General features: G+C 37.3%; 2 protein-coding genes across 2 annotated transcripts in view; one reads left to right on the forward strand and one right to left on the reverse strand.

Moving 5' to 3' along the window:
- Positions 1–24,220, reverse strand: part of LOC133649042 (glutamate receptor 3-like) — a 540,266-nt gene that overhangs the window by 87,883 nt on the left and 428,163 nt on the right. The window lies entirely within an intron of this gene.
- Positions 1–24,220, forward strand: part of LOC133648076 (glutamate receptor 3-like) — a 106,974-nt gene that overhangs the window by 1,432 nt on the left and 81,322 nt on the right. Inside the window, exons 2-5 of the mRNA XM_062043855.1 lie at positions 3,159–3,212; positions 6,197–6,358; positions 8,730–8,897; positions 11,550–11,654. Coding sequence (XP_061899839.1) covers positions 3,159–3,212; positions 6,197–6,358; positions 8,730–8,897; positions 11,550–11,654 — 489 coding nt within the window. The remainder of the gene's footprint in view (positions 1–3,158; positions 3,213–6,196; positions 6,359–8,729; positions 8,898–11,549; positions 11,655–24,220) is intronic.

A 24,220-nucleotide genomic window follows, 5' to 3' on the forward strand; every position in this document is an offset into this window, starting at 1 on the left:
ATCAGAGTATATACATTGAATTATTTACATTATTTGCATTATTTACAATCCGGGGTGTGGGATGTGGAGGGGGGGGGGGGGGTTTAGGTTTGGTTGATGTCAGCACTTTGGTCATCAACAATTGCATCATCAGAGAAATGGACATTGAAACAGTGTAGGTCTGACTTGGTAGGATATGTACAGCAAGCAGTGGACATAGAGGGATCAGAAAGCATAATAACAAGTATATACATTTGATTATTTACATTTGATTATTTACAATCCGGGGAGGTGGGAGGTGGAAGGGGAGGGTAGTTAGTTTAGGGTTGTTAGTTTAGGGAGGAGGGTGTTAGTTTAGGGTTGCAATTGCAAACATTGGTGAACACAAAAAATCTCCTTAGAAACTTCGTAAGTGGGCCTAAGTACAAAATGTGTTCTTAAGAACGGTTGCTGAATGGGGCCCAGAGTCCTGTACAGTAAATGGCATACTTGCCAACCCTCACGTTTTTAGCGGGAGACTCCCGGTATTCAGCGCCTCTCCGATAACCTCCCGGCAGAAATGTTCTCCGACAAACTCCCGGTATTCAGCGGAGCTGGAGGCCACGCCCCCCCCCCCCCCCCCCCCCCCCTCAATGCGGACCTGAGTGGGGACAGCCTGTTCTCACGTCCGCTTTCCACAATATAAACAGCTTGCTGCCCAATGACGTCATAACATATACGGCTTTTAGAGAGTAGAGTGGACAACTGCGCACACAACAAGGAGACGAAGCAGAAGAACGAGGAAGTTACAGACATGGCGACGCCGTCGACGAGCAAGATGAAGAACTACGCTTGCAAGTTCCAAAACAAATGGAAACAAGAATTTCAGTTCATCAGGACAGTTCGAAGGGGAAGGGGTATGTAATTATGTTGCCTGTACATTTTGTAAAGCAGACTTCTCCATTGAACATGGTGGCCGAGTCATGAACGGAGGAGAAGTTAAACAGGACAATACTGCCATCTACTGGATAGCCCCCGAAACACTGAGATTCAAGTATTTATTTTATTTATATGTATAATAAAAATAAATAAATATATATATATATATATATATATATATATATATATATATATACTATATATATATATATATATATATATATATTATATATATATATATATATATATATATATATATATATAATATATATATATATATATATATATATATATATAGCTATAATTCACTGAAAGTCAAGTATTTCATACATATATATATATATATATATATATATATATATATATATATATATATATATATATATATATATATATATATATATATATATATATTATATATATATATATATACATATATATATATATATATATATATATATATATATATATATATATATATATATATATATATATATATATATATATATATATAATATATATATATATATATATATGAATACTTGAGTTGGTGAATTCTAGCTGTAATATACTCTCCTCTTAACCACGCCATTAACCACGCCCCTAACCACGCCCCACCTCCCGATATTGGAGGTCTCAAGGTTGGCAAGTATGGTAAATGGTAACATGCAGCTAACATATGATCATACCTTTCCCGGCATGTTTTGCAAATAGGGTCAGAGCCACATGAAGTTTCAACTGTTGGACCGATCAACAAAACACGTAACTGTAGGAGTGAAAATGTAGGATAAGAGCGGTGTGATTTGGGTAGCATGGCGATGGAAGGGCTTAGAACCGCACTTACTATTTTCAGACAGGCTGCGTGGGTTGAGGCACGCTTTTATGCTGCAAAGGTGTGATTATTTTCAAAGCAGAGCAACATCCACGGTGCGCATCTCACTGTCTCACTGTAAATTGCTTTAAAAATGTCAACATTTTCCTCCCCTCTTATTTCTCCTTTATGTCCATTGTGACTCCTGCACAGTGACTTCTGAAGTGAGTCGAACATTCAAGGATGCTGTGCATGAGTCTCTCCTGTTATCAGGAGCGCCTCATTTACTTCGCTTTACTTCAGGGATGTCCAAAGTGCGGCCCGGGGGCCATTTGCGGCCGCAGGTAATTTTTTAACAGCCCCAAGGCACATTCTAAAAATACGATAAAAAAAATAAAACCATAAAAAGTGGTATAAAGAGTAAATAGGTGACAATAAAATGTTGCTGTGTTGACTCTAATAACACTAAGCTGTCATGCAGGCTGTTTCTTTCTTTAAAACATAATAATGAATCAAAAACAATGTTATTATGAATTATTGACCTATTCAAGGCTCAATTGGGTCACATTAAATATTCCACTTTGAGATATTTTTTGGGGAAAATGTTGCATATTTGTGTTTGCCATATGAAAAACTATGTTGTTGTTTTTTTAAGAAGGGCCTAAAATGAACAAACAAGGAACATAATAAACAACAATACAAGTTATAATTGACGGATAGATCTGAAGTTGATCTCGAGACTATTGTGTTAACAGTTTAAAAAAAAAAAAAAGATTTATTTTTTAACACTTTACTGAGCAGGACCCTTTTGGATCTCCAATAATTTTAGTGGGACTTTTTTTTTTTTAAAGTGTCATTGCTCAACAAAAAAAAAAATTAAAAAAAATCAATGTTGTTATGAGTTATGTGATGAGCTCCAGTTATTATATAATCTGAAATGTTCCACTTTAAAACTTTATTGGGGGAAAATATTTCATATTTTGTGCTTTTTCCATAAAAAAACTGGGTTTTCTTTGACAAAAAGGGCATACAACTTAAATCTAAAAAAAAAAAAACTTTATATTGACAGATATACCTAATGTTGATCTAGATATTTAAACTTTGAATAATAATAATAATAATACTAAATAATGACATTTTTTTATTTTTTTTAACCTAAACCCTTTGGAGTCCCCGGTATCAAGCCTGAGTGGAGGCCTAAATGTATATGTTTTATACATATATTGTATTGGTTTTTCAAATAAAAAATATCAAAATGGCCCCCGCTTGCTTTGATTTTTCAGTGTGCGGCCCTCAGTGGAAAAAGTTTGGACACCCCTGCTTTACTTCTTCCATCGGCGGGATTCAACTTTACTTTTAGCACCGGACGCTGCTTCATTTCCACACGTTCATGCCAATGCTTCTGAAAAGTTCATGGACGGCTGACTAAACTGATATTTTTTCCCCATAGGTGGTGGCCCTAGGGAAGAACAGCCGCGGCTACCACTACATTCTGTCGAACCTTGTAAGTAACAATTGCAACGCTCCAGGAGGTAGAACCAGGATCCACCCAAAACTAATTTGACTTTTACATTAAAAGGCCAAAGACTTGTTTTGCAATGGCGTATCAATAGCAATCTGGCCGCAAGACAGTGTTGTGTATGTCCTTATAAATGGAATATTCAATAAAAATAAAAGCCCTTCCGGCAATAGAAACTAGCAGTAAACACTATCAATTGCCTGTGGAGGACGGCCATTTGCCTGCAGCCCACTCACTCAGGGAAGAGAACATGTTTTAGTAAACCCACACTACTTTTCCCATGCAGCATACACATCAGTACTGCAACCACAAAAACACCATCATTTTGACTTTGAAACCATGTTATGGTTGCAAAAAATCTACTCCCAAGTGGGCCGGATTGGTAAAAATCACGGCACGATAACTTCAAAATAAAGACAACTTCAGATTGTTTTCTTTGTTTAAAAATAGAACAAGCACATTCTGAAAATGTACAAATCATTATGTTGTTGTTGTTTTTTTACACGTACAGGGTTGCGTTTAATATTATTCCATCTGTTTTTGTCGTTGTTTATACTTTCTGATAAATTGTGTAATAATGTTCATCAGTCAACTCTTGGTATTCATTTCAATCTATCAAGATAAAAAAATAATATCAAAATCAATGTTTTTGTTGAAATAAAGATACATACTGTATTTATAAATATATGCTTGACTCATGATTTCAAAACAAATAATCCAATTGGAGTCTGTAAAATTGACAATAGATTTTACGGTTAAATTCCGCCGACTGAGTTTTTTACTGTAAAAACCACTTTGGTACTGTTTTATTCCATATACAGTAAGACGCTAAAACATTAAAAAAAAAACAAAAAAAAAACATTAAAACAACAAGATTTTACAGTAAAAAAAAAACAAAAAAAACTGGCATCCCTAATACCGCTAAAACTAGTGGTATTGTTATTCCATGTTTTACATTTGTTTATATGCTGTAAAAAAAACAAAAAAAACACTGCTTTTTACTGTAAAATGTTGGTGACTGAGCTGCCAGTTTTCAAAGTAACATTTTTATATATTTTTTTACAGCTTATGATAATAAAATATATTGTTAATGTATTTATATATATATATATATATATATATATATATATATATATATATATATATATATATATATATATATATATATATATATATATATACTATATATATATAATATTAATATATATATATATATATATATGGACGGTGTGGCGAAGTGGTAGAGTGGCCGTGCCAGCAATCGTATGGTTGCTGGTTACTGGGGTTCAATCCCCACCTTCTACCATCCTTAGTCACGTCCGTTGTGTCCTTGGGCAATACACTTCACCCTTGCTCCTGATGGGTGCTGGTAGCGCCTTGCATGGCAGCTCCCTCCATCAGTGTGTGAATGTGTTGTGTGAATGGGTGAATGTGGAAATACTGTCAAAGCGCTTTGAGTACCTTGAAGGTAGAAAAGCGCTATACAAGTATAACCCATTTATCATTTATATATATATATATATATATTTATATATATATAGTATCTAATATATTATATATATATATTAAATATATATAGTATATATATATATATTTACATATACAGATTGATTGTCAATACTAAAATTGGCCCTAGTGTATGAATGTGAGAGTGAATGTTGTCTGTCTATCTGTGTTGGCCCTGTGATAAAGTGGCGACTTGTCCAGGGTGTACCCCACCTTCCGCCCGAATGTAGCTGAGATTGATTACAGGATGTTATTTATATAGTTTGCTCATTTTCCTCGACTGGTACACTAACATAATGTGGTTTATTTTTTTGTACATCATCTACAAAGAAACAAATAATTGCTATTGCGACATCTAGTGGACACATTTAGAACAGCAGTTTCTTTCATTCCAAAAGTTTGGCCTCATTTTTACATTTTGACATTTTAGCAAACTCATCCCACGGGACGGATAAAACCTATTCGCAGACCTGATCGGGCCTGAACGGCCGGGCCTGACCAGGCTGTACGTTTGACACCCCTGGTTTATTTCGAACATGCACACAGTTACAATATGATACATCACATATGTCCAGTTTCTCATTACAACATGTTCAAAAGGGAGTAGGAGGAAGCAGAGCTTATTTAATCCTTCCCCCCTTTTCGTATCATAGCACACATTTGTTTGTGCTCAAATTGTAACACAACAAGTAAATAAATACATACATGAGTAAATAAATAAATAGGAGTAAGTAATCAATGATGAAACACAAATAAACAATGGGTAACACTTTAATTTGTGGAATTCATTAGTTGCTTATTAAAGTAACAAAGACTTAATTTAGAGTATTTGGACACTAGGGGAACACATAAGGGTTAGGGTTTGGTTAGGGGTTAGGGTTAGGGTTACTAGTAAGCAATAATTCTGAGGCTATTGAGTGAAGACTCTTAGTTAATGGCTTACTCGTTGCATAATAAGGCCATGCAGAAATAAGGCATTAATAAGTACTTAATAATGACTAATTAAGAGCCAATATGTTACTAATTTGCATGTTAATAAGCAACTAATTAATGGTGGATATGTGTTCCCCATACTAAAGTGTTACCAAACAATGAATACAATTCTGATAACTAAATAGTTAAGTGATTTATAGAGATGCATTAGAAGCAAATTAATTAAATCCCATTTAAAATATTCTAACACATACCATTAAGTTAAGTGTCTACCGGGAGTTGTTTATCTGACTTTAGGTTGCACCGCAAACTTGAAAGGGAAACATTTGCTTGCGTGTAATAGCAAACACATGTTGCTGTCACCCAGCCTGCAGCATGATGTTCTTAATAAAATGCACGTTGCTTACTGCCAAAATACAGCTAATATTTTTTGTAGTGTTTCGCCTCAGGCTTTTATTAAAAAAAAAACCTCAAAGAAATGCGAGTTACACAAGTTTTCTCTAACCCATTTCCCCTCTGTCTCGTCTCAGGGATTTTCTAATGTAAGTTTGGACAAAGTCTTTGCCGGAGGAGCCAACATTTCAGGGTTTCAGATAGTCAACCCCGAGAACCCCATTGTGCAGCAGTTTATGCAGCGCTGGGAGCGGCTAGATGAAAGAGAATTCCCAGAAGCCCGGAACGCTCCTCTGAAGGTACTTTGATTGCAAGGCCTTTCACTGTGCATGCAAAGTAAGATGATCGTTTCCTCTGAAGTTATCTCCATCGCTTCCCCCTCGCTGCTCCCATCCCCTGTTTGCCTTTGTCATTCTGCCTTCCTCCCACTCTCCACTTCCTACAAACTTTGCATCGCTGCCCAACAATCAATATATCGATAGGCAGTGCGAGGCAAGGTTATATCTCGGCTTCAATTTACATCTAATTAAACAATGATCAAGAAAGAAATTGATTTTGAATGGCATTTAATTAGATTTGGTCATGCTGCAGTGGTCCAAAAAAACAAGTTGGCCGAGCCGTCGCTGGTGAAAAGGTCGGACTATGTTAAAAGGGAACTGCGTGGGAGATAAAACCCCGCATTGATGCACTGGGCTTATGCAAATGACGGACTAAAAGTTTGAAAGAGATGATGTCCACAAGAAAAGTTTTAATCAAATCTGTCTAATTGAACTGCTGAGATAAATGTGCTGCTCTTATATACTACTCTTCTAACTTCAGGGTACTCAAAGCCCTTTTAATGTGTCCCAAGATGCGCCATCAGCATCATGAACAACTAGGCACTCAAAGTCTTTCTCAAGGACACCTTGACAGGATTTAGCAGACTTTGGAGTCAAACCCGCAATCTACCAGTTTTTCTCAAGAGACACTGACACAATCTCAAATGATTTAGAACGATTTAAGGCTTGTCTGTCTATCTGTGTTGCCATGAGGTGGTGACTTGTCCAGGGTGTACCACGCCTTCCGATCGAGTGCAGTTGGGATAGGTTCCAGCCCCCCAACCCCCACTACCCTTTGGGGTTGAGGTTAGGGTTGGGGTTAGGGTTAGGGTTAGGGTTAGGGTTAAGGTTAGGGTTAGGCATTCAGAAAAATAGTTGTTTAGGGTTAGGGCTAAGGGTCGGGGTTAGGGTTAGTGTTAGTGTTAGTGTTAGTGTTAAGGTTAGGGTTAGGGTTACCCAACCCTAACCCTAAACCAAAATGTCTCTTTTAAAATGTTTTATCGACACTTCTTTTAAAATGTAATAATCACTTATTCTTCTGTTGTTTGGATACTTTACATTAGTTTTGGATAATACCACACATTTGGGTATCAATCCGATACCAAGTCATTACAGGATCATACATTGGTCATATTCAAAGTCCTCATGTGTCCAGGGACATACTTCCTGAGTTTATAAACATAATATAAATAAATTAAAAACGAAAGAAGATGTTGTGATGCCAAACAATATCGACGTAATCATAGTAGTATCGACTAGATACGCTACTGTACTTGGTATCATTACAGTGGATGTTAGGTGTAGATTCACCAATGGTGTTTATTTACATTTTGACGCCGGTGAGTTACGGTGTGTAGTGAAGCATGTTTAGCTATTCCTCGTCCTGCAGGGGTGATACTAGTAAGAAACTTACTTTATTTGTCGCCATGGAGGCGAGGATTAGTGATTTAGAAGTAGCTAAAACACTGCAGACTGGGGCTGTACTTTAGCCGCTAGCTAGCTAGCCATGTCTTAAAGCACCTCTTCCTGAGGGCGTTTCAGTGTTATAACTTCACCTTTATCTTTATTTTTTAAGCCAAAATGCGTGTCCGTTCTCCCTTTTCTGTCTACACACCGTGTCTGCTTGTAAGTACTCCGTGATTGTGCGCTGCCGAACATGCTCTTCTGCTCGCAAACCAGCAATGACATGACGTATCGGCGACAGGGGGGCACGGGGGAGGTGGCGGACCGGTACTTTTCAGAGGTGGTATAGTACCGAATATGATTCATTAGTATCGCGGTATATCGTACAACCACATACCATACACAGGGAAAAAGCAAGCATAAGTCCAAAATAGTCACAAGGGCGATAAATTGCCATTTTGCTATTCAAATATTCCTGCAACCCCCTGAGCTCTAATTTGCACAATCTCAGGGTAACTCCATTTGAAAGTTACAGTGATGTTATCTCAAGTAACCCTTTTTTTCGATGCATCTATGTTCTACTAATTATAGGTCATTACTTTTTTGTACTGATCCAACTAAAAGCTCTTTAGAAGGAGGAAAAGTTGTCACCAAATCCTGAATAGAGAGATGAGTACTGCGCCAAAGAGGCCAGCTGTATCATGCTGCTCCGGTTCCTCTTTTTTTCCATCAAGTGCCAAGTTCCTTTAGTTGGAAGCCGCCTGAGAGAAGCATTGGGAAGCAAAGTCAAAATGAGTTTAGTTGGTAGCTGAGTCAAAATAATCACCACAGCTGTTTTGTGTGCTGCTATTTCAGTTGCGTGAAAAGGCGATCCAGAGATGACATACAAAAGCAGTAATGCAGTTTTCTTGTGTTTTTTTTTTTTTTTTTTTTTTTGCTTTGTCCGCAGTACACTTCAGCGCTGACCCACGATGCCATCATCGTGATAGCGGAGGCCTTCCGGTACCTGCGGCGCCAACGCGTGGACGTCTCCCGCCGAGGCAGCGCCGGAGACTGCCTCGCCAACCCGGCTGTACCTTGGAGCCAAGGCATCGATATCGAGAGAGCTCTCAAAACGGTAGGGGAGGACGGACAAGAAAAGGGGGTGAGGGGGGGTGGGGTGGGGAGTGAGAGTCGGGCGAGTGAATAAGTGAAGGAGAAGGCTGGAAGAAGCGAAGCAGAGATAGCGAGCGGGAGCGAGATAAAGATGGAAAGTGACAGAGAGAAGGGAAGCGAGTGCAGAGATGTTCTGCTCCCGCTGCCTGCAGATATCTTTGCACAGAGCTCACTCAAATTCAGACCCTCATTACCATAAAAACGACATCTTTTATTCAAATGAATCCAGTTCATCGTTTGATTAACAGACTGTGTGCACACTCTACTAATGCCAAGGACATGAACATCACGAAACCAGCTAAATATGCAATGTGATCTACAAACCCCGTTTCCATATGAGTTGGTAAATTGTGTTACATGAAAATATAAACGGAATACAAAGATTTGCAAATCATTTTCAACCCATATTCAGTTGAATATGCTACAAAGACAACATATTTGATGTTCAAACTGATAAACTTTTTTTTTTTTTTGCAAATAATCATTAACTTTAGAATTTGATGCCAGCAACACGTGACAAAGAAGTTGGGAAAGGTGGCAATAAATACTGATAAAGTTGAGGAATGCTCATCAAACACTTATTTGGAACATCCCACAGGTGAACAGGCAAATTGGGAACAGGTGGGTGCCATGATTGGGTATAAAAGTAGATTCCATGAAATGCTCAGTCATTCACAAACAAGGATGGGGCGAGGGTCACCACTTTGTCAACAAATGCGTGAGCAAATTGTTGAACAGTTTAAGAAAAACCTTTCTCAAGCAGCTATTGCAAGGAATTTAGGGATTTCACCATCTACGGTCCGTAATATCATCAAAGGGTTCAGAGAATCTGGAGAAATCACTGCACGTAAGCAGCTAAGCCCGTGACCTTCGATCCCTCAGGCTGTACTGCATCAACAAGCGACATCAGTGTGTAAAGGATATCACCACATGGGCTCAGGAACACTTCAGAAACCCACTGTCAGTAACTACAGTTGGTCGCTACATCTGTAAGTACAAGTTAATACTCTCCGATGCAAGGTGAAAACCGTTTATCAACAACACCCAGAAACGACGTCGGCTTCGCTGGGCCTGAGCTCATCTAAGATGGACTGATACAAAGTGGAAAAGTGTTCTGTGGTCTGACGAGTCCACATTTCAAATTGTTTTTGGAAACTGTGGACGTCGTGTCCTCCGGACCAAAGAGGAAAATAATCATCCGGACTGTTATAGGCGCAAAGTTGAAAAACCAGCATCTGTGATGGTATGGGGGTGTATTAGTGCCCAAGACATGGGTAACTTACACATCTGTGAAGGCGCCATCAATGCTGAAAGGTACATACAGGTTTTGGAGCAACATATGTTGCCATCCAAGCAACGTTACCATGGACGCCCCTGCTTATTTCAGCAAGACAATGCCTAGCCACGTGTTACATCAACGTGGCTTCATAGTAAAAGAGTGCGGGTACTAGACTGGCCTGCCTGTAGTCCAGACCTGTCTCCCATTGAAAATGTGTGGCGCATTATGAAGCCTAAAATACCACAACGGAGACCCCCGGACTGTTGAACAACTTAAGCTGTACATCAAGCAAGAATGGGAAAGAATTCCACCTGAGAAGCTTAACAAATGTGTCTCCTCAGTTCCCAAACGTTTACTGAGTGTTGTTAAAAGGAAAGGCCATGTAACACAGTGGTGAACATGCCCTTTCCCAACTACTTTGGCACGTGTTGCAGCCATGAAATTCTAAGTTTATTATTATTTCCAAAAAAATAAAATAAAGTTTATGAGTTTGAACATCAAATATGTTGTCTTTGTAGTGCATTTAATTGAATATGGGTTGAAAAGGATTTGCAAATCATTGTATTCCGTTTATATTTACATCCAACACAATTTCCCAACTCGTATGGAAACAGGGTTTGTATGTTGCATAGCTTTATGTTTGTATGTGTGTGCGTGTTCTGGCAATGCTAACTTAATGGGGACATCGCTCTGTTTACACAGTCACCTTTAGGGGACCTCTGACGGTATGGGGACAAAAAAACAGGTCTCCTAAAGGGAAGCCTTTTTAAATGAGAGTTAGATCCATTCTGAAGATGCGTAAGGGATGTTTAAGTTTTGGCCCATAAAACATGTTTACTGGTTAGTTTGAGTGTGAGACATTTGCACAGCAGCCCCCCCCCCATCGGGTTGTAGCTGGTACTGCACTCACTGCTCTGCTCACACTTCTTCCATGTATAGTAAATCAATTCCACCTGGTGAAACTTCCTATAAGAGGACAGCTGTAGTGCTGTATTCTGAGGATCATGTCATATTTAATTTGAACTTTTAAAAAAAAAATTTAAATGGTCCTCAGTAGTCACGTACAAATGTGTGTGAATTATGCAAAAGTATTTAAATGTGGTCCCCATGAACCATATTAACTATTTTTCCCCAGGAAGAATGATCAGCACATTACTTCATCAATCCAGAGATTTAAAAATGTGTATGAGCTAACTGGGCAGTGGCCATTTTACCTCATTTTTTTTTATGCCTCCACAACCTGCAGAAAGGGTGGTCCCCACAAATGATGATCAAAAACTTGGGCCCCATTCCAAATGATAACCAGTATTTGTGTGTGTGTGTGTCACATGACAGGTCCAAGTGCAGGGGATGACGGGCAACATCCAGTTTGACAACTACGGCCGCCGAACCAACTACACCATAGATGTGTACGAGATGAAACTAGGTGGGCCGAGGAAGGTGAGATCAAGTAAAGAGCTTTATCCGATAAAAAAACGTCCAAAACTCGGAATGGGTACCGGAATAAATACTTATAAAGAATTTCCGTGTTTTTGGGCCATATAAGACTTGGGGTGTCAAACTCATTTTAGATCGGGGGCCAGATGGAGAAAAATCTACTACATTCAAATCACGGCACGTTAACTTAAAAATAAAGATTGTTTTCTTTGTTTAAAAATAGAACAGGCATATTCTGAATTTGTACAAATCATAATGTTGTTGTTTTTTTGTTTTTTACACTCTCATGTTGCAGTCAATAGTATTATATCTTTATTTGTCGTTATTTATACTTTCTGAATACATTATGTGATAATGTTCATCAGTCAACTCATTGGTGTTCATTTTCAATCTATCAAGAGAAAAAATAGTATCAAAATCAAATTACAGGATGTTATTTATGTAGTTTGCTCATTTTTCCCGACTGGTCCACTAACATTTTTTTTACATATGTAGCATCATCTACAAAGATACAAATAATTGCTATTGCGACATCCAGTGGACACATTTAGAACAGCATTTTTTTTCATTCAAAAATTCTGGCTCATTTTTATACTTAGCAAACTCATCCCGCGGGCCTGTTCGCGGGACTGATCCGGCCCGCTGGCCGTACGTTTGACACCCCTGATATAAAATGACTTCATTTCGGGCTGGCAATCGCGGCAGCCTAGTTTAAAACTAATCGATTTTTGAGAATCAAAGGATTTAAAAACATATGCTAAGGTTGTTATATTCCTGTTGAACTGGGGCCTTATTTATAAAGGCTGCTGTACACTTAAGAGTTGTGTCAACAGTTACGTAACTTTAATTTAAAAATCCATATGCGTAAAAGTCAAAGGTCCAATGATTGACATTTGTCCTCTGCATTTGACCCATCCCCATGATAACCCCCTGGGAGGTGAGGGGAGCAGTGAGCAGCAGCGTGCTACCGCGCTCGGGAATCCTACGATTCCAACCCTTGAGGCAATGGCTCTGACTCGGCCGGGGTTTGAACTCACAACTTCCAAGTCTCAGGGCGGACACTCTAACCCAGTGGTTCTTAACCTGGGTTCGATCGAACCCTAGGGGTTCGGTGAGTCGGGCTCAGGGGTTCGGCGGAGGTCAAGACACACCCGACTCATCGTGTAAATAAAAACTTCTCCCTATCGGCGTATTACGGATACGGCAACAGCAGAAGTCACACTGATTTGCAGGTGTGTAATTTGTTGTGAGTTTATGCACTGTATTGGTTTTGTTTTTTGAAAAAGGTGATGTTCATGCACGGTTCATTTTGTGCACCAGTATAAAAACATGGTAACACTTTAGTATGGGGAACATATTCACCATTAATTAGTTGCTTATTAACCTGCAAATTAGTAACATATTGGCTCTTAATAATCATTATTAAGTACTTATTAATGCCTTATTCTGCATGGCCTCATTATAACCCTAACCCTCTAACCCTGGCCCTAACCCTCTAACCCTAACCCTGATTGATTGATTGATTGAAACTTTTATTAGTAGATTGCACAGTACGGTACATATTCCGTACAATTGACCACTAAATGGTAACACCCGAATAAGTTTTTCAACTTGTTTAAGTCGGGGTCCACGTTAAATCAATTCATGGTAAACCAAACCTAACCAAATAACCCTAAATTAAGTCTTTGTTACTTAGAATATATTCCCCTAGTGTCCAAAAAAACTCTAAATTAAGTCTTTGTTACTTAGAATATGTTCCCCATACTAAAGTGTTACCAAAAACATATAACTTTGTCTTGAATTTGAAAAAAAACAACATTTCATTTTTCACTAAAGAAGGGTTCGGTGAATGCGCATATGAAACTGGTGGGGTTCGGTACCTCCAACAAGGTTAAGAACCACTGTACTAGCATTTGTTTAAGTAGAAATATCACAGATTACATTACAAAACATCTTTGACAGAGCATGATCGTAAATTAAGACATTTTTATTTTGTTACTTTAGTTAGACCGGATGTAAAGCAAAGCGCTTATATTTTGAAGCCGGAAGTGTGTGGTTCTCAAACCATGTGTCTATGATGACGGACCTGACTGTTTGCAATACAAAAAACGACTCCAGACTAAGTTCCTGTCTGCAGTCTTTCATTTCTGCTGAGCTTTTATTTCATCTTACTAAAGCAGTCAATCTACATTTTATGTTATCCATTCACCGTGACTCCAATCTAAACACGGAAGTGAAGCTCCTCCTATCTCTCTGAATGCATCGCACAGCAGGCATTTGCTCCAGTGAAGACGGCTCAAAACGAAAAAATAGTATTTTCTTGTCGGTAGAAAACAACTTGCAATGGCCTCGGGCCTAGTATTTCCATAAAGTATCCATTTTTTTGTCCATTTCTGATCGCTATTTTCCCGCTTGTGGCTCATCACTAGCTAGTGAACGCAACCAATTTCCCCCCGCGACGGAACAGCCCGGGGGTAAAAAATGAAGCATGTGCGTTAATGGCACGTTAAAAAAAATTGGTGCTGTTAAAAAAGGACTTTTAGTTAACACGTTAGTAACGCATTAACTTTGGCATCCCTAATTATATTGTATCTAATTGTACATGCAGTTATGTGGTGGGTCATTGAAATTGTAATTATTTTGATCATTTTCAAGTTGCTGACAGTGGCCAGACAGTATTTTTGCCCATGTCTGACCTCAGGTGTATGTGTTAAATAATAGCCTTTGTGATTAACACATGGCTTCATATCACTTGACAAGGTTTTGAACGGTAAGTAGGTGAGATATAATTATTGAATACCATTAAAATCAAAAGTAAGATTACTAAAAAAAATTTTAAAAAAAGTAAGATTACTAATTCAGTGTTAATATTTGAGTGAACCTTGGGCCCCTATTTATTGGAAACATTGGACCCTGAGATGAAAAAGGTTAAGAACAGCTGGACCAGGAAGAGAGAGGGATTGCAGCCTCTAGAGCAGGGGTGTCAAATGTACGGCCCGAGGTCCGGATCAGGGCCGCCAACAGGTTTTATCCGGCCCGCGGGATGAGTTTGCCAAGTATAAAAATTAACTTGAAATTTTTGAATGAAATAAACTGCTGTTCCAAATGTGTCCACTGGATGTCACAATAGCAATTCTTTGTATATTTGTAGATGATGCTACATATGTACAAAAATAAACCACATGATGTTAGTACACCAGTCGAGGAAAATGATCAAACTACATAAATAACATCCTGTAATTTGATTTTGATATAATTTTTTTATCTTGATAGATTGAAAATTAACACCAATGAGTTGACTAATAAACATTATCACATCATTTATTCAAAAATATAAATAACGACAAACAGGCATAGGTCGGTTGGTAGAGTGGCCGTGCCAGCAACTTGAGGGTTCCAGGTTCGATTCCCGCTCCCGCCATCCTCGTCACTGCTGTTGTGTCCTTGGGCAAGACACTTTACCAACCTGCTCCCAGTGCCACCCACACTGGTTTAAATGTAACTTAGATATTGGGTTTCACTATGTAAAGTGCTTTGAGTCACTAGAGAAAAGCGCTATATTAAAAAAATAAATAATTAAATATATATATATATATATACAGTATGTATATATATATATATATATATATATATATATATATATATATATATATATATATATATATATATATATATATATATATATATATATATATATATATATATTAGGGATGTCCGATTAAGGCTTTTTGCCGATATCCGAAATTCCCGATATTGTCCAACTCTTTAATTACCGATACCGATATCAACCGATACCGATATATACAGTCGTGGGATTAGCACATTATTATGCCTAATTTGGACAACCAGGTATAGTGAAGATAAGGTCCTTTTTTTTAAAAAATTATAAAATAAAATAAGATAAATAAATGAATAAAAAATTATTGAATAAAATAGAAAGTAAAACAATATAGAAACAGTTACATAGAAACTAGTAATTAATGAAAATGAGTAAAATTAACTGTTAAAGGTTAGTACTATTAGTGGACCAGCAGCACGCACAATCATGTGTGCTTACGGACTGTATTCCTTGCAGACTGTATTGATATATATTGATATATAATGTAGGAACCAGAATATTAATAACAGAAAGAAACAACCCTTTTGTGTGAATGAGTGTAAATGGGGGAGGGAGGTTTTTTGGGTTGGTGCACTAATTTGTATGTGTATCTTGTGTTTTTTATGTTGATTTAATAAAAAAAAAAAAATTAAATAAAATTTAAAAAAACGATACCGATAATAAAAAAAACTGATACCGATAATTTCCGATATTAAATTTTAAAGCATTTATCGGACATCGCTAATATATATATATATATATATATATATATATATATATATATATATATATATATATATATATATATATATATATATATATATATATATATATATATATATATATACACACTTCCGTTGAAAAGTTTGGGGTCACATTGAAATGTCCTTATTTTTGAAGGAAAAGCACTGTACTTTTCAATGAAGATAACTTTAAACTAGTCTTAACTTTAAAGAAATACACTCTATACATTGCTAATGTGGTAAATGACTATTTTTTGGTGCAATATCTACATAGGTGTATAGAGGCCCATTTCCAGCAACTATCACTCCAGTGTTCTAATGGTACAATGTGTTTGCTCATTGGCTCAGAAGGCTAATTGATGATTAGAAAACCCTTGTGCAATCATGTTCACACATCTGAAAACAGTTTAGCTCGTTACAGAAGCTACAAAACTGACCTTCCTTTGAGCAGATTGAGTTTCTGGAGCATCACATTTGTGGGGTCAATTAAATGCTCTAAATGGCCAGAAAAAAATAACTTTCATCTGAAACTCGACAGTCTATTCTTGTTCTTAGAAATGAAGGCTATTCCACAAAATTGTTTAGGTGACCCCAAACTTTTGAACGGTAGTGTAAATAAATTTTAAAAAATTATTGAATAAAATAGAAAGCAAAACAATATAGAAACAGTTACATAGAAACTAGCAATTAATGAAAATGTGTAAATTTAACTGTTTAAGGTTAGTACTATTAGTGGACCAGCAGCACGCACAATCATGTGTGCTTACGGACTGTATCCCTTGCAGACTGTATTGATATATATTGATATATAATGTAGGAACCAGAATATTAATAACAGAAAGAAACAACCCTTTTGTGTGAATGAGTGTGAATGGGCGAGGGAGGTTTTTTGGGTTGGTGCACTAATTGTAAGTGTATCTTGTGTTTTTTTATGTTGATTTAATAAAAAAAAAAAATTAAATTAAATTTTAAAAAACGATACCGATAATTAAAAAAAACGATACCAATAATTTCCGATATTAAATTTTAAAGCATTTATCGGACATCTCTAATATATATATATATATATATATATATATATATATATATATATATATATATATATATATATATATATATATATATATATATATATATATATATATATATATATATATATATATATTAATAACCACAACAGGTAATTATAAAAAAAACCATTAAAAAAAAAACCATTAAGATTTGTGCAATTTCAGAATGTGCTTGTTCTATTTTTAAACAAAGAAAACAATCTGAATTTGTCTTTATTTTTAAGTTATCGTGCCGTGATTTCACCAGTCCGGCCCACTCGGGAGTAGATTTTTTCTTCACGTGGCCCCCGATCTAAAATGAGTTTGACACCCCTGCCCTCGAGGCAAGCACCTGCTTTAATCAAACAATCTATTAATTTAAGCACTCAGTGCAGACATCAAAGCTCGGTCACTGTGAGAATTGGCACAACGTGCAACTTTTCGATGATCCTCGGCAAGTGTTGACCACATGTTTGAGCATGCTAAAGTGTTCCCATGAATTCTCCTGGACGACTGTGACATTTTCAAATAATCCTCCACCTCCATTTATTGAATGGCTGAGGGCTAGTCGGGTCACGGGGGGAGCAGGAGGCTACCTCTATTAGGTAGCAGCTCAGTATTATAAGAGGCACACAAATCACACACAAGCCTGTGATGGGACTGCTGAAAGTGTCCCATCATGAAAGATGTAAGACTTTCCCCATGTCATGGGATCGTGCAGGTATGATTTCTGGCCCCCTTCTGGCAGTAATTACCATTCAAATAACCAATTGTAAAGAAGAGCCAAGAATTTCTCCGGCTCCTCCTCAAAACGGTAATTCCCGGTGGTGCAGTCACATCATAATACGTAATGACCTCTGGCTTTATTTCGTAACCTCACTCCGTTTTCCCAGAGACAGCTGTGATTTTCTCGTTAGCCAGATACGAGCGCGATCCGGTCTGATACGACACGTGATATCGCCGTCTGCCTCCCAGGCCGATGAGGCTCACACTTCAATTAGCATCACGCTGGCCCTCCCAGCCAAAAAAAAAAGGGAGCCAAGAGTTGGGGTAGGGCGAGGGCGAGTGGAAAAGGAGGTCACGGGGGCGAGTGTGAGGCGACGTGGGGATATGAGACAAACTCAGCAGCAGTTTGTCAGGCCCGAGTCACCCCAGTGGTGGTTAGAGGATGAGGCTTGCGAGCTGTGAGTGTCAGCAGTGACGTATGGGGCCGATGTCCCTCCCTGCCACTCCGGGTGAAATCAGGACTTTGCTTCTAGAGCAGTGGTTCTTAACCTTGTTGGAGGTACCGAACCCCACCAGTTTCATATGCGCATTCACCGAACCCTTCTTTAGTGAACAATAAAATGTTGTTTTTCTCAAATTTAAGACAAAGTTATAATGTTTTTGGTAACACTTTAGTATGGGGGACATATTCTAAGTAACAAAGACTTAATTTAGATTTATTTGGTTAGGGTTAGGGTTAGAGGGTTAAGGTTATAATAAGGCCATGCCAAATAAGGCATTAATAAGTACCGTATTTTTCGGACTATAAGTCGCAGTTTTTTTCATAGTTTGGCCGGGGGTGCGACTTATACTCAGGTGCGACTTATGTGTGAATTTATTAACACATTACCGTAAAATATCAAATAATATTATTTAGCTCATTCACGTAAGAGACTAGACGTATAAGATTTCATGGGATTTAGCGATTAGGAGTGACAGATTGTTTGGTAAACGTATAGCATGTTCTATATGTTATAGTTATTTGAATGACTCTTACCATAATATGTTACGTTTACATACCAGGCACTTTCTCAGTTGGTTATTTATGCCTCATATAACGTACACTTATTCAGCCTGTTGTTCACTATTCTTTATTTATTTTAAATTGCCTTTCAAATGTCTATTCTTGGTGTTGGCTTTTATCAAATAAATTTCCCCAAAAAATGCGACTTATACTCCAGTGCGACTTATATATGATTTTTTCCTTCTTTATTATGCATTTTCGGCCTGTGCAACTTATACTCTGGAGCGACTTATACTCTGAAAAATATAGTACTTAATAATGACTACCGTATTTTTCGGACTATAAGTCGCAGTTTTTTTCATAGTTTGGCCGGGGGTGCGACTTATACTAAGGTGCGACTTATGTGTGAAATTATGAACACATTACCGTAAAATATCAAATAATATTATTTAGCTCATTCACGTAAGAGACTAGACGTATAAGATTTCATGGGATTTAGCGATTAGGAGTGACAGATTGTTTGGTAAACGTATAGCATGTTCTATATGTTATAGTTATTTGAATGACTCTTACCATAATATGTTACGTTAACATACCAGGCACGTTCTCAGTTGGTTATTTATGCCTCATATAACGTACACTTATTCAGCCTGTTGTTCACTATTCTTTATTTATTTTAAATTGCCTGTCAAATGTCTATTCTTGGTGTTGCGTTTTATCAAATAAATTTCCCCAAAAAATGCGACTTATACTCCAGTGCGACTTATATATGTTTTTTTCCTTCTTTATTATGCATTTTCGGCCTGTGCAATTTATACTCTGGAACGACTTATACTCCGAAAAATACGGTACTTAATAATGACTACCGTATTTTTCGGACTATATGTCGCAGTTTTTTTCATAGTTTAGCCGGGCTCCAGTGCGACTTATATATGTGTTTTCCCTTCTTTATTATGCATTTTCGGCCTGTGCAACTTATACTCCGGTGCGACTTATACTCCGAAAAATACGATAGTTAAGAGTCAATATGTTACTAATTTGCATGTTAATAAGCAACTAATTAATGGTGAATATGTTCCCCATACTAAAGTGTTACCATGTTTTATTACTGGTGCACAAAATGAACCGTGCATGAACATCACCTTGTTCAAACAACAAAACCAACACAGTGCATAAACTCACAACAAATGACACACCTGCAAATCAGTCTGACTTCTGCTGTTGCCGTATCCGTAATACGCCGATAGGGAGAAGTTTTTATTTACACGATGAATCGGGTGTGTTTTGACCTCCGCCGAACCCCTGAGGCCAACTCACCGAACCCCTAGGGTTCGATCGAACCCAGGTTAAGAACCACTGCTCTAGAGCATGGGTGTAAAACGTGCGGACAGGTTTTACCCGGCCATTCACCATTTAACACCTAAAACTGAAATACATTTGTATTTTGTATTCGTTCTTACTTTACATATTTCAAAAATCAATATCCCCCGTGAATTATAGTATTCTCCTCTTAATTTAAATAACCAAATAATACAAGCTGGAAGGCTATTGTTCTTTACTCGAAACACAACTTCCATTGTTTTTAAAAACACAATATCTGAACATTTTAACACATTATAACTTTTTAAAAAAAAAATTATTAAATCAACATAAAAAACACAAGATACGCTTACAATTAGTGCACCAACCCAAAAAAACCTCCCTACCCTATTTACACTCATTCACACAAAAGGGTTGTTTCTTTCCGTTATTAACATTCTGGTTCCTACAATATATATCAATACAGTCTGCAAGGGATACAGTCCGTAAGCACACATGATTGTGCGTGCTGCTGGTCCACTAATAGTACTAACCTTTAACAGTTAATTTTACTCATTTTCATTAATTACTAGTTTCTATGTAACTGTTTTTATATTGTTTTACTTTTTTTTTATTCAAGAAAATGTTTTTAATTTATTTATCTTATTTTATTTTATTTAAATTTTTTAAAAAGGACCTTATCTTCACCAGACCTGGTTGTCAATGAAATTAGATTGTTTAAAGGGTTCTTAAAACCAGGTCCAGTCCAGATTATGTCAATGTCGGGCTCAGCAACACACACCTTCATCTATGTACACTCAAAATTAGGGAACTCAACAACAGATTGCATATAATATATAAACAAAAATTACATTTTCAAAATAAACATTTATATACAGTCCAGACTATGTCCAGGTCGGGCTCAGCAACACACACCTTCATTTATGTACATTCAAAATTAGGGAACACAACAACAGATTGTATATAATATATAAACAAAAATTACATTTTCAAAATAAGCATTTGAGGACTTCCCATCTTTTTTTTTATGTTTTTTGGCATCATGATCGGTTTCAACCATATAACTTTCTAAAGTTAAAAAATACTGAATAAATGTTTTAAAGAAATTAATACTAAGTGAATATTATACATTAGAACTTATGAATAATGCTTTGGTAGGTTCATAGTAACACGCTTTGTGTATTATTGTAATTAACCTTTTTTGAAGTTTAATTATTGGGTCTATGTTTGTTTTATAATAATTTCCCCAAACTTCAACACAATATGTTAGATATGGAAAAATTAAATAATAATATAACATATGCAGACATTTCCTTTTCAGCATGTGTCTTACTTTATAAAGAATAGCAACGGATTTGGATATTTTATTTTGAATTAAAAACCAATGAGTGAACATTATCACATAGTTTATACAGAAAGTACAAATAACGACAAAGATAGAATACTATTAACTAGAGATGTCCGATAATGGCTTTTTTGCCGATATCCGATATTCCGATATTGTCCAACTCTTAATTACTGATTCCGATATCAACCGATACCGATATATACAGTCGTGGAATCAACACATTATTATGCCTAATTTTGTTGTGATGCCCCGCTGGATGGATAAATCAACTCAAGTTATGGAAAAAAATGCCAACATGGCACTGCCATATTTATTATTGAAGTCACTTTTTTTTTTTAACATGCCTCAAAACAGCAGCTTGGAATTTGGGACATGCTCTCCCTGAGAGAGCATGAGGAGGTTGAGGTGGGTGGGGTTGAGGTGGGGGGGGGGGGGGCTAGGGGATAGCGGGGGGTGTATATTGTAGCGTCCCGGAAGAGTTAGTGCTGCAAGGGGTTCTGGGTATTTGTTCTGGTGTGTTTATGTTGTGTTACGGTGCGGATGTTCTCCTGAAATGTGTTTGTCATTCTTGTTTGGTGTGGGTTCACAGTGTGGCTCATATGTGTAACAGTGTTAAAGTTGTTTATACGACCACCCTCAGTGTGACCTGTATGGCTGTTGACCAAGTATGCATTGCATTCACTTGTGTGTGTGATAAGCCGTAGATATTATGTGATTGGGCTGGCACGCAAAGGCAGTGCCTCTAAGGTTTATTGACGCTCTGTCCGTACAGCAGCGTTTTAAAAAATCATTCGTTTTACTTTTTGAAACCGATACCGATAATTTCCGATATCACATTTTAAAGCATTTATTGGCCGATAATATCGGCAGTCCGATATTATCGGACATCTCTACTATTAACCGCAACATGCAAGTGTAAAAAAACAACATTATTTTTTTTAAACAAAGAAAACAATTTGAAGTTGTCTTTATTTTTAAGTTATCGTGCCGTGATTTTACCAATCTGGCCCACTTGGGAGTAGATTTTTTCTCCATGTGGGCCCCCGAACTAAAATTAGTTTGACACCCCTGCTCTATAGCACACAAATCTCACCGCACCAACATGCAGACAGGAAAGTATTTTCAAACAGTCTAAAATCAACAACAATATTCTAAAAACTCTGCTCCATTGTAGCGCCTTCACTTGTGTAAACCCTCCCTCCCTCTTATAACACCTGTGTGTCCCAAATATTTAAAGATCTAAGGAGGAGGTGGTGGGGTGCGGGCCAGATGTGAATAAGAAAGCCCGAGCCAGCAACAGTTAGAATATTGGCAGCAACATATGCAAGGCGTCTCATCGTGTGCCAAGGCAGCCATTATTTCAGATGGGCAAACAAACACTTGACATTGGTTTGAGTTAAGCATCTGTACGGCAGAATGCAGAGTAACTGGCATGGCGGGGGCCGCACAGACGAAACCGTGGAGCCGGTGGAATGATATGCTAAATTATTAAGCATGTATGCAGTTCACAGGCCGGAATATCAATAATTTACCATAAAACCTGTGAGGCTGGAGATGGGAGGGACTGAAGTTGTCTGTTATATTCTCATCTACTGCAGAGGACCAATTCCGATGCAGCACAGGTTGAAAACAATTGTTTTTTTCTTAAATAAATAGTGTATGTCTCGGTAGCTGTCTATGAATATTGATTACCATACAGTATGTATAGCTGCACAATGCACTCACATGTTACTAATTATGCTCATTTGTTCCTATTATGTTGACTGTCGCAGCCTTCTGGGAAATGAAGTATTGTTTCAAACAGCTCTGCATTACGCTCATTATGCCCTTAACCAGGTGTGGGGCTCCTTTTTTCCATTTTTATGAGGTCCTCCAACGGCCATATTAAAGTTATGAACACTCATTGATTATAAGTTGTGATTACCGTATTTTTCGGACTCTAAGTCGCAGTTTTTTTCATAGTTTGGCCGGGGGTGCGACTTATACTCAGGAGTGACTTATGTGTGAAATTATTAACACATTACCGTAAAATATCAAATAATATTATTTAGATCATTCACGTAAGAGACTAGACGTATAAGATTTCATGGGATTTAGCGATTAGGAGTGACAGATTGTTTGGTAAACGTATAGCATGTTCTATATGTTATAGTTATTTGAATGACTCTTACCATAATATGTTACGTTAACATGCCAGGCACGTTCTCAGTTGGTTATTTATGCGTCATATAACGTACACTTATTCAGCCTGTTGTTCACTATTCTTTATTTATTTCAAATTGCCTTTCAGATGTCTATTCTTGGTGTTGGGTTTTATTAAATACATTTCCCCAAAAAGTGCGACTTATATATGTTTTTTTCCTTCTTTATTATGCATTTTCGGCAGGTGCCACTTATACTCCGAAAAATACGGTATATAAATATATATAATCTCTTAAACAATTAATGTAAGCAAAAACTTGATACATCCATGCAGCTTGTCCTTGGTCTATTATTATTACTTGTCATTACAACAATAACAACAACTGTCCGCCGCAAAGGATATTAAAATCCTTGACTGACACTCATCCCCATTACTGGAATTTTCGGACTATAAGGCGCACTGCCAATGAGCGGGTCTATTTTCATACACAAGGCGCACTGGGTTGTAGCGCATTAAAAGGGTCATATTATAATTTTGACTGCGTCTTCTCCCCGGCTTCTTTGTTGTAGTTGTTAACGCCTCCTTATGGAGTCTACTGACAGATATAAGTTAGAACTAGAGATGTCCGATAATATCGGC

This window comes from Entelurus aequoreus, linkage group LG04, assembly GCF_033978785.1.
Source record: "Entelurus aequoreus isolate RoL-2023_Sb linkage group LG04, RoL_Eaeq_v1.1, whole genome shotgun sequence".
NCBI classification, from domain to species: domain Eukaryota; kingdom Metazoa; phylum Chordata; class Actinopteri; order Syngnathiformes; family Syngnathidae; genus Entelurus; species Entelurus aequoreus.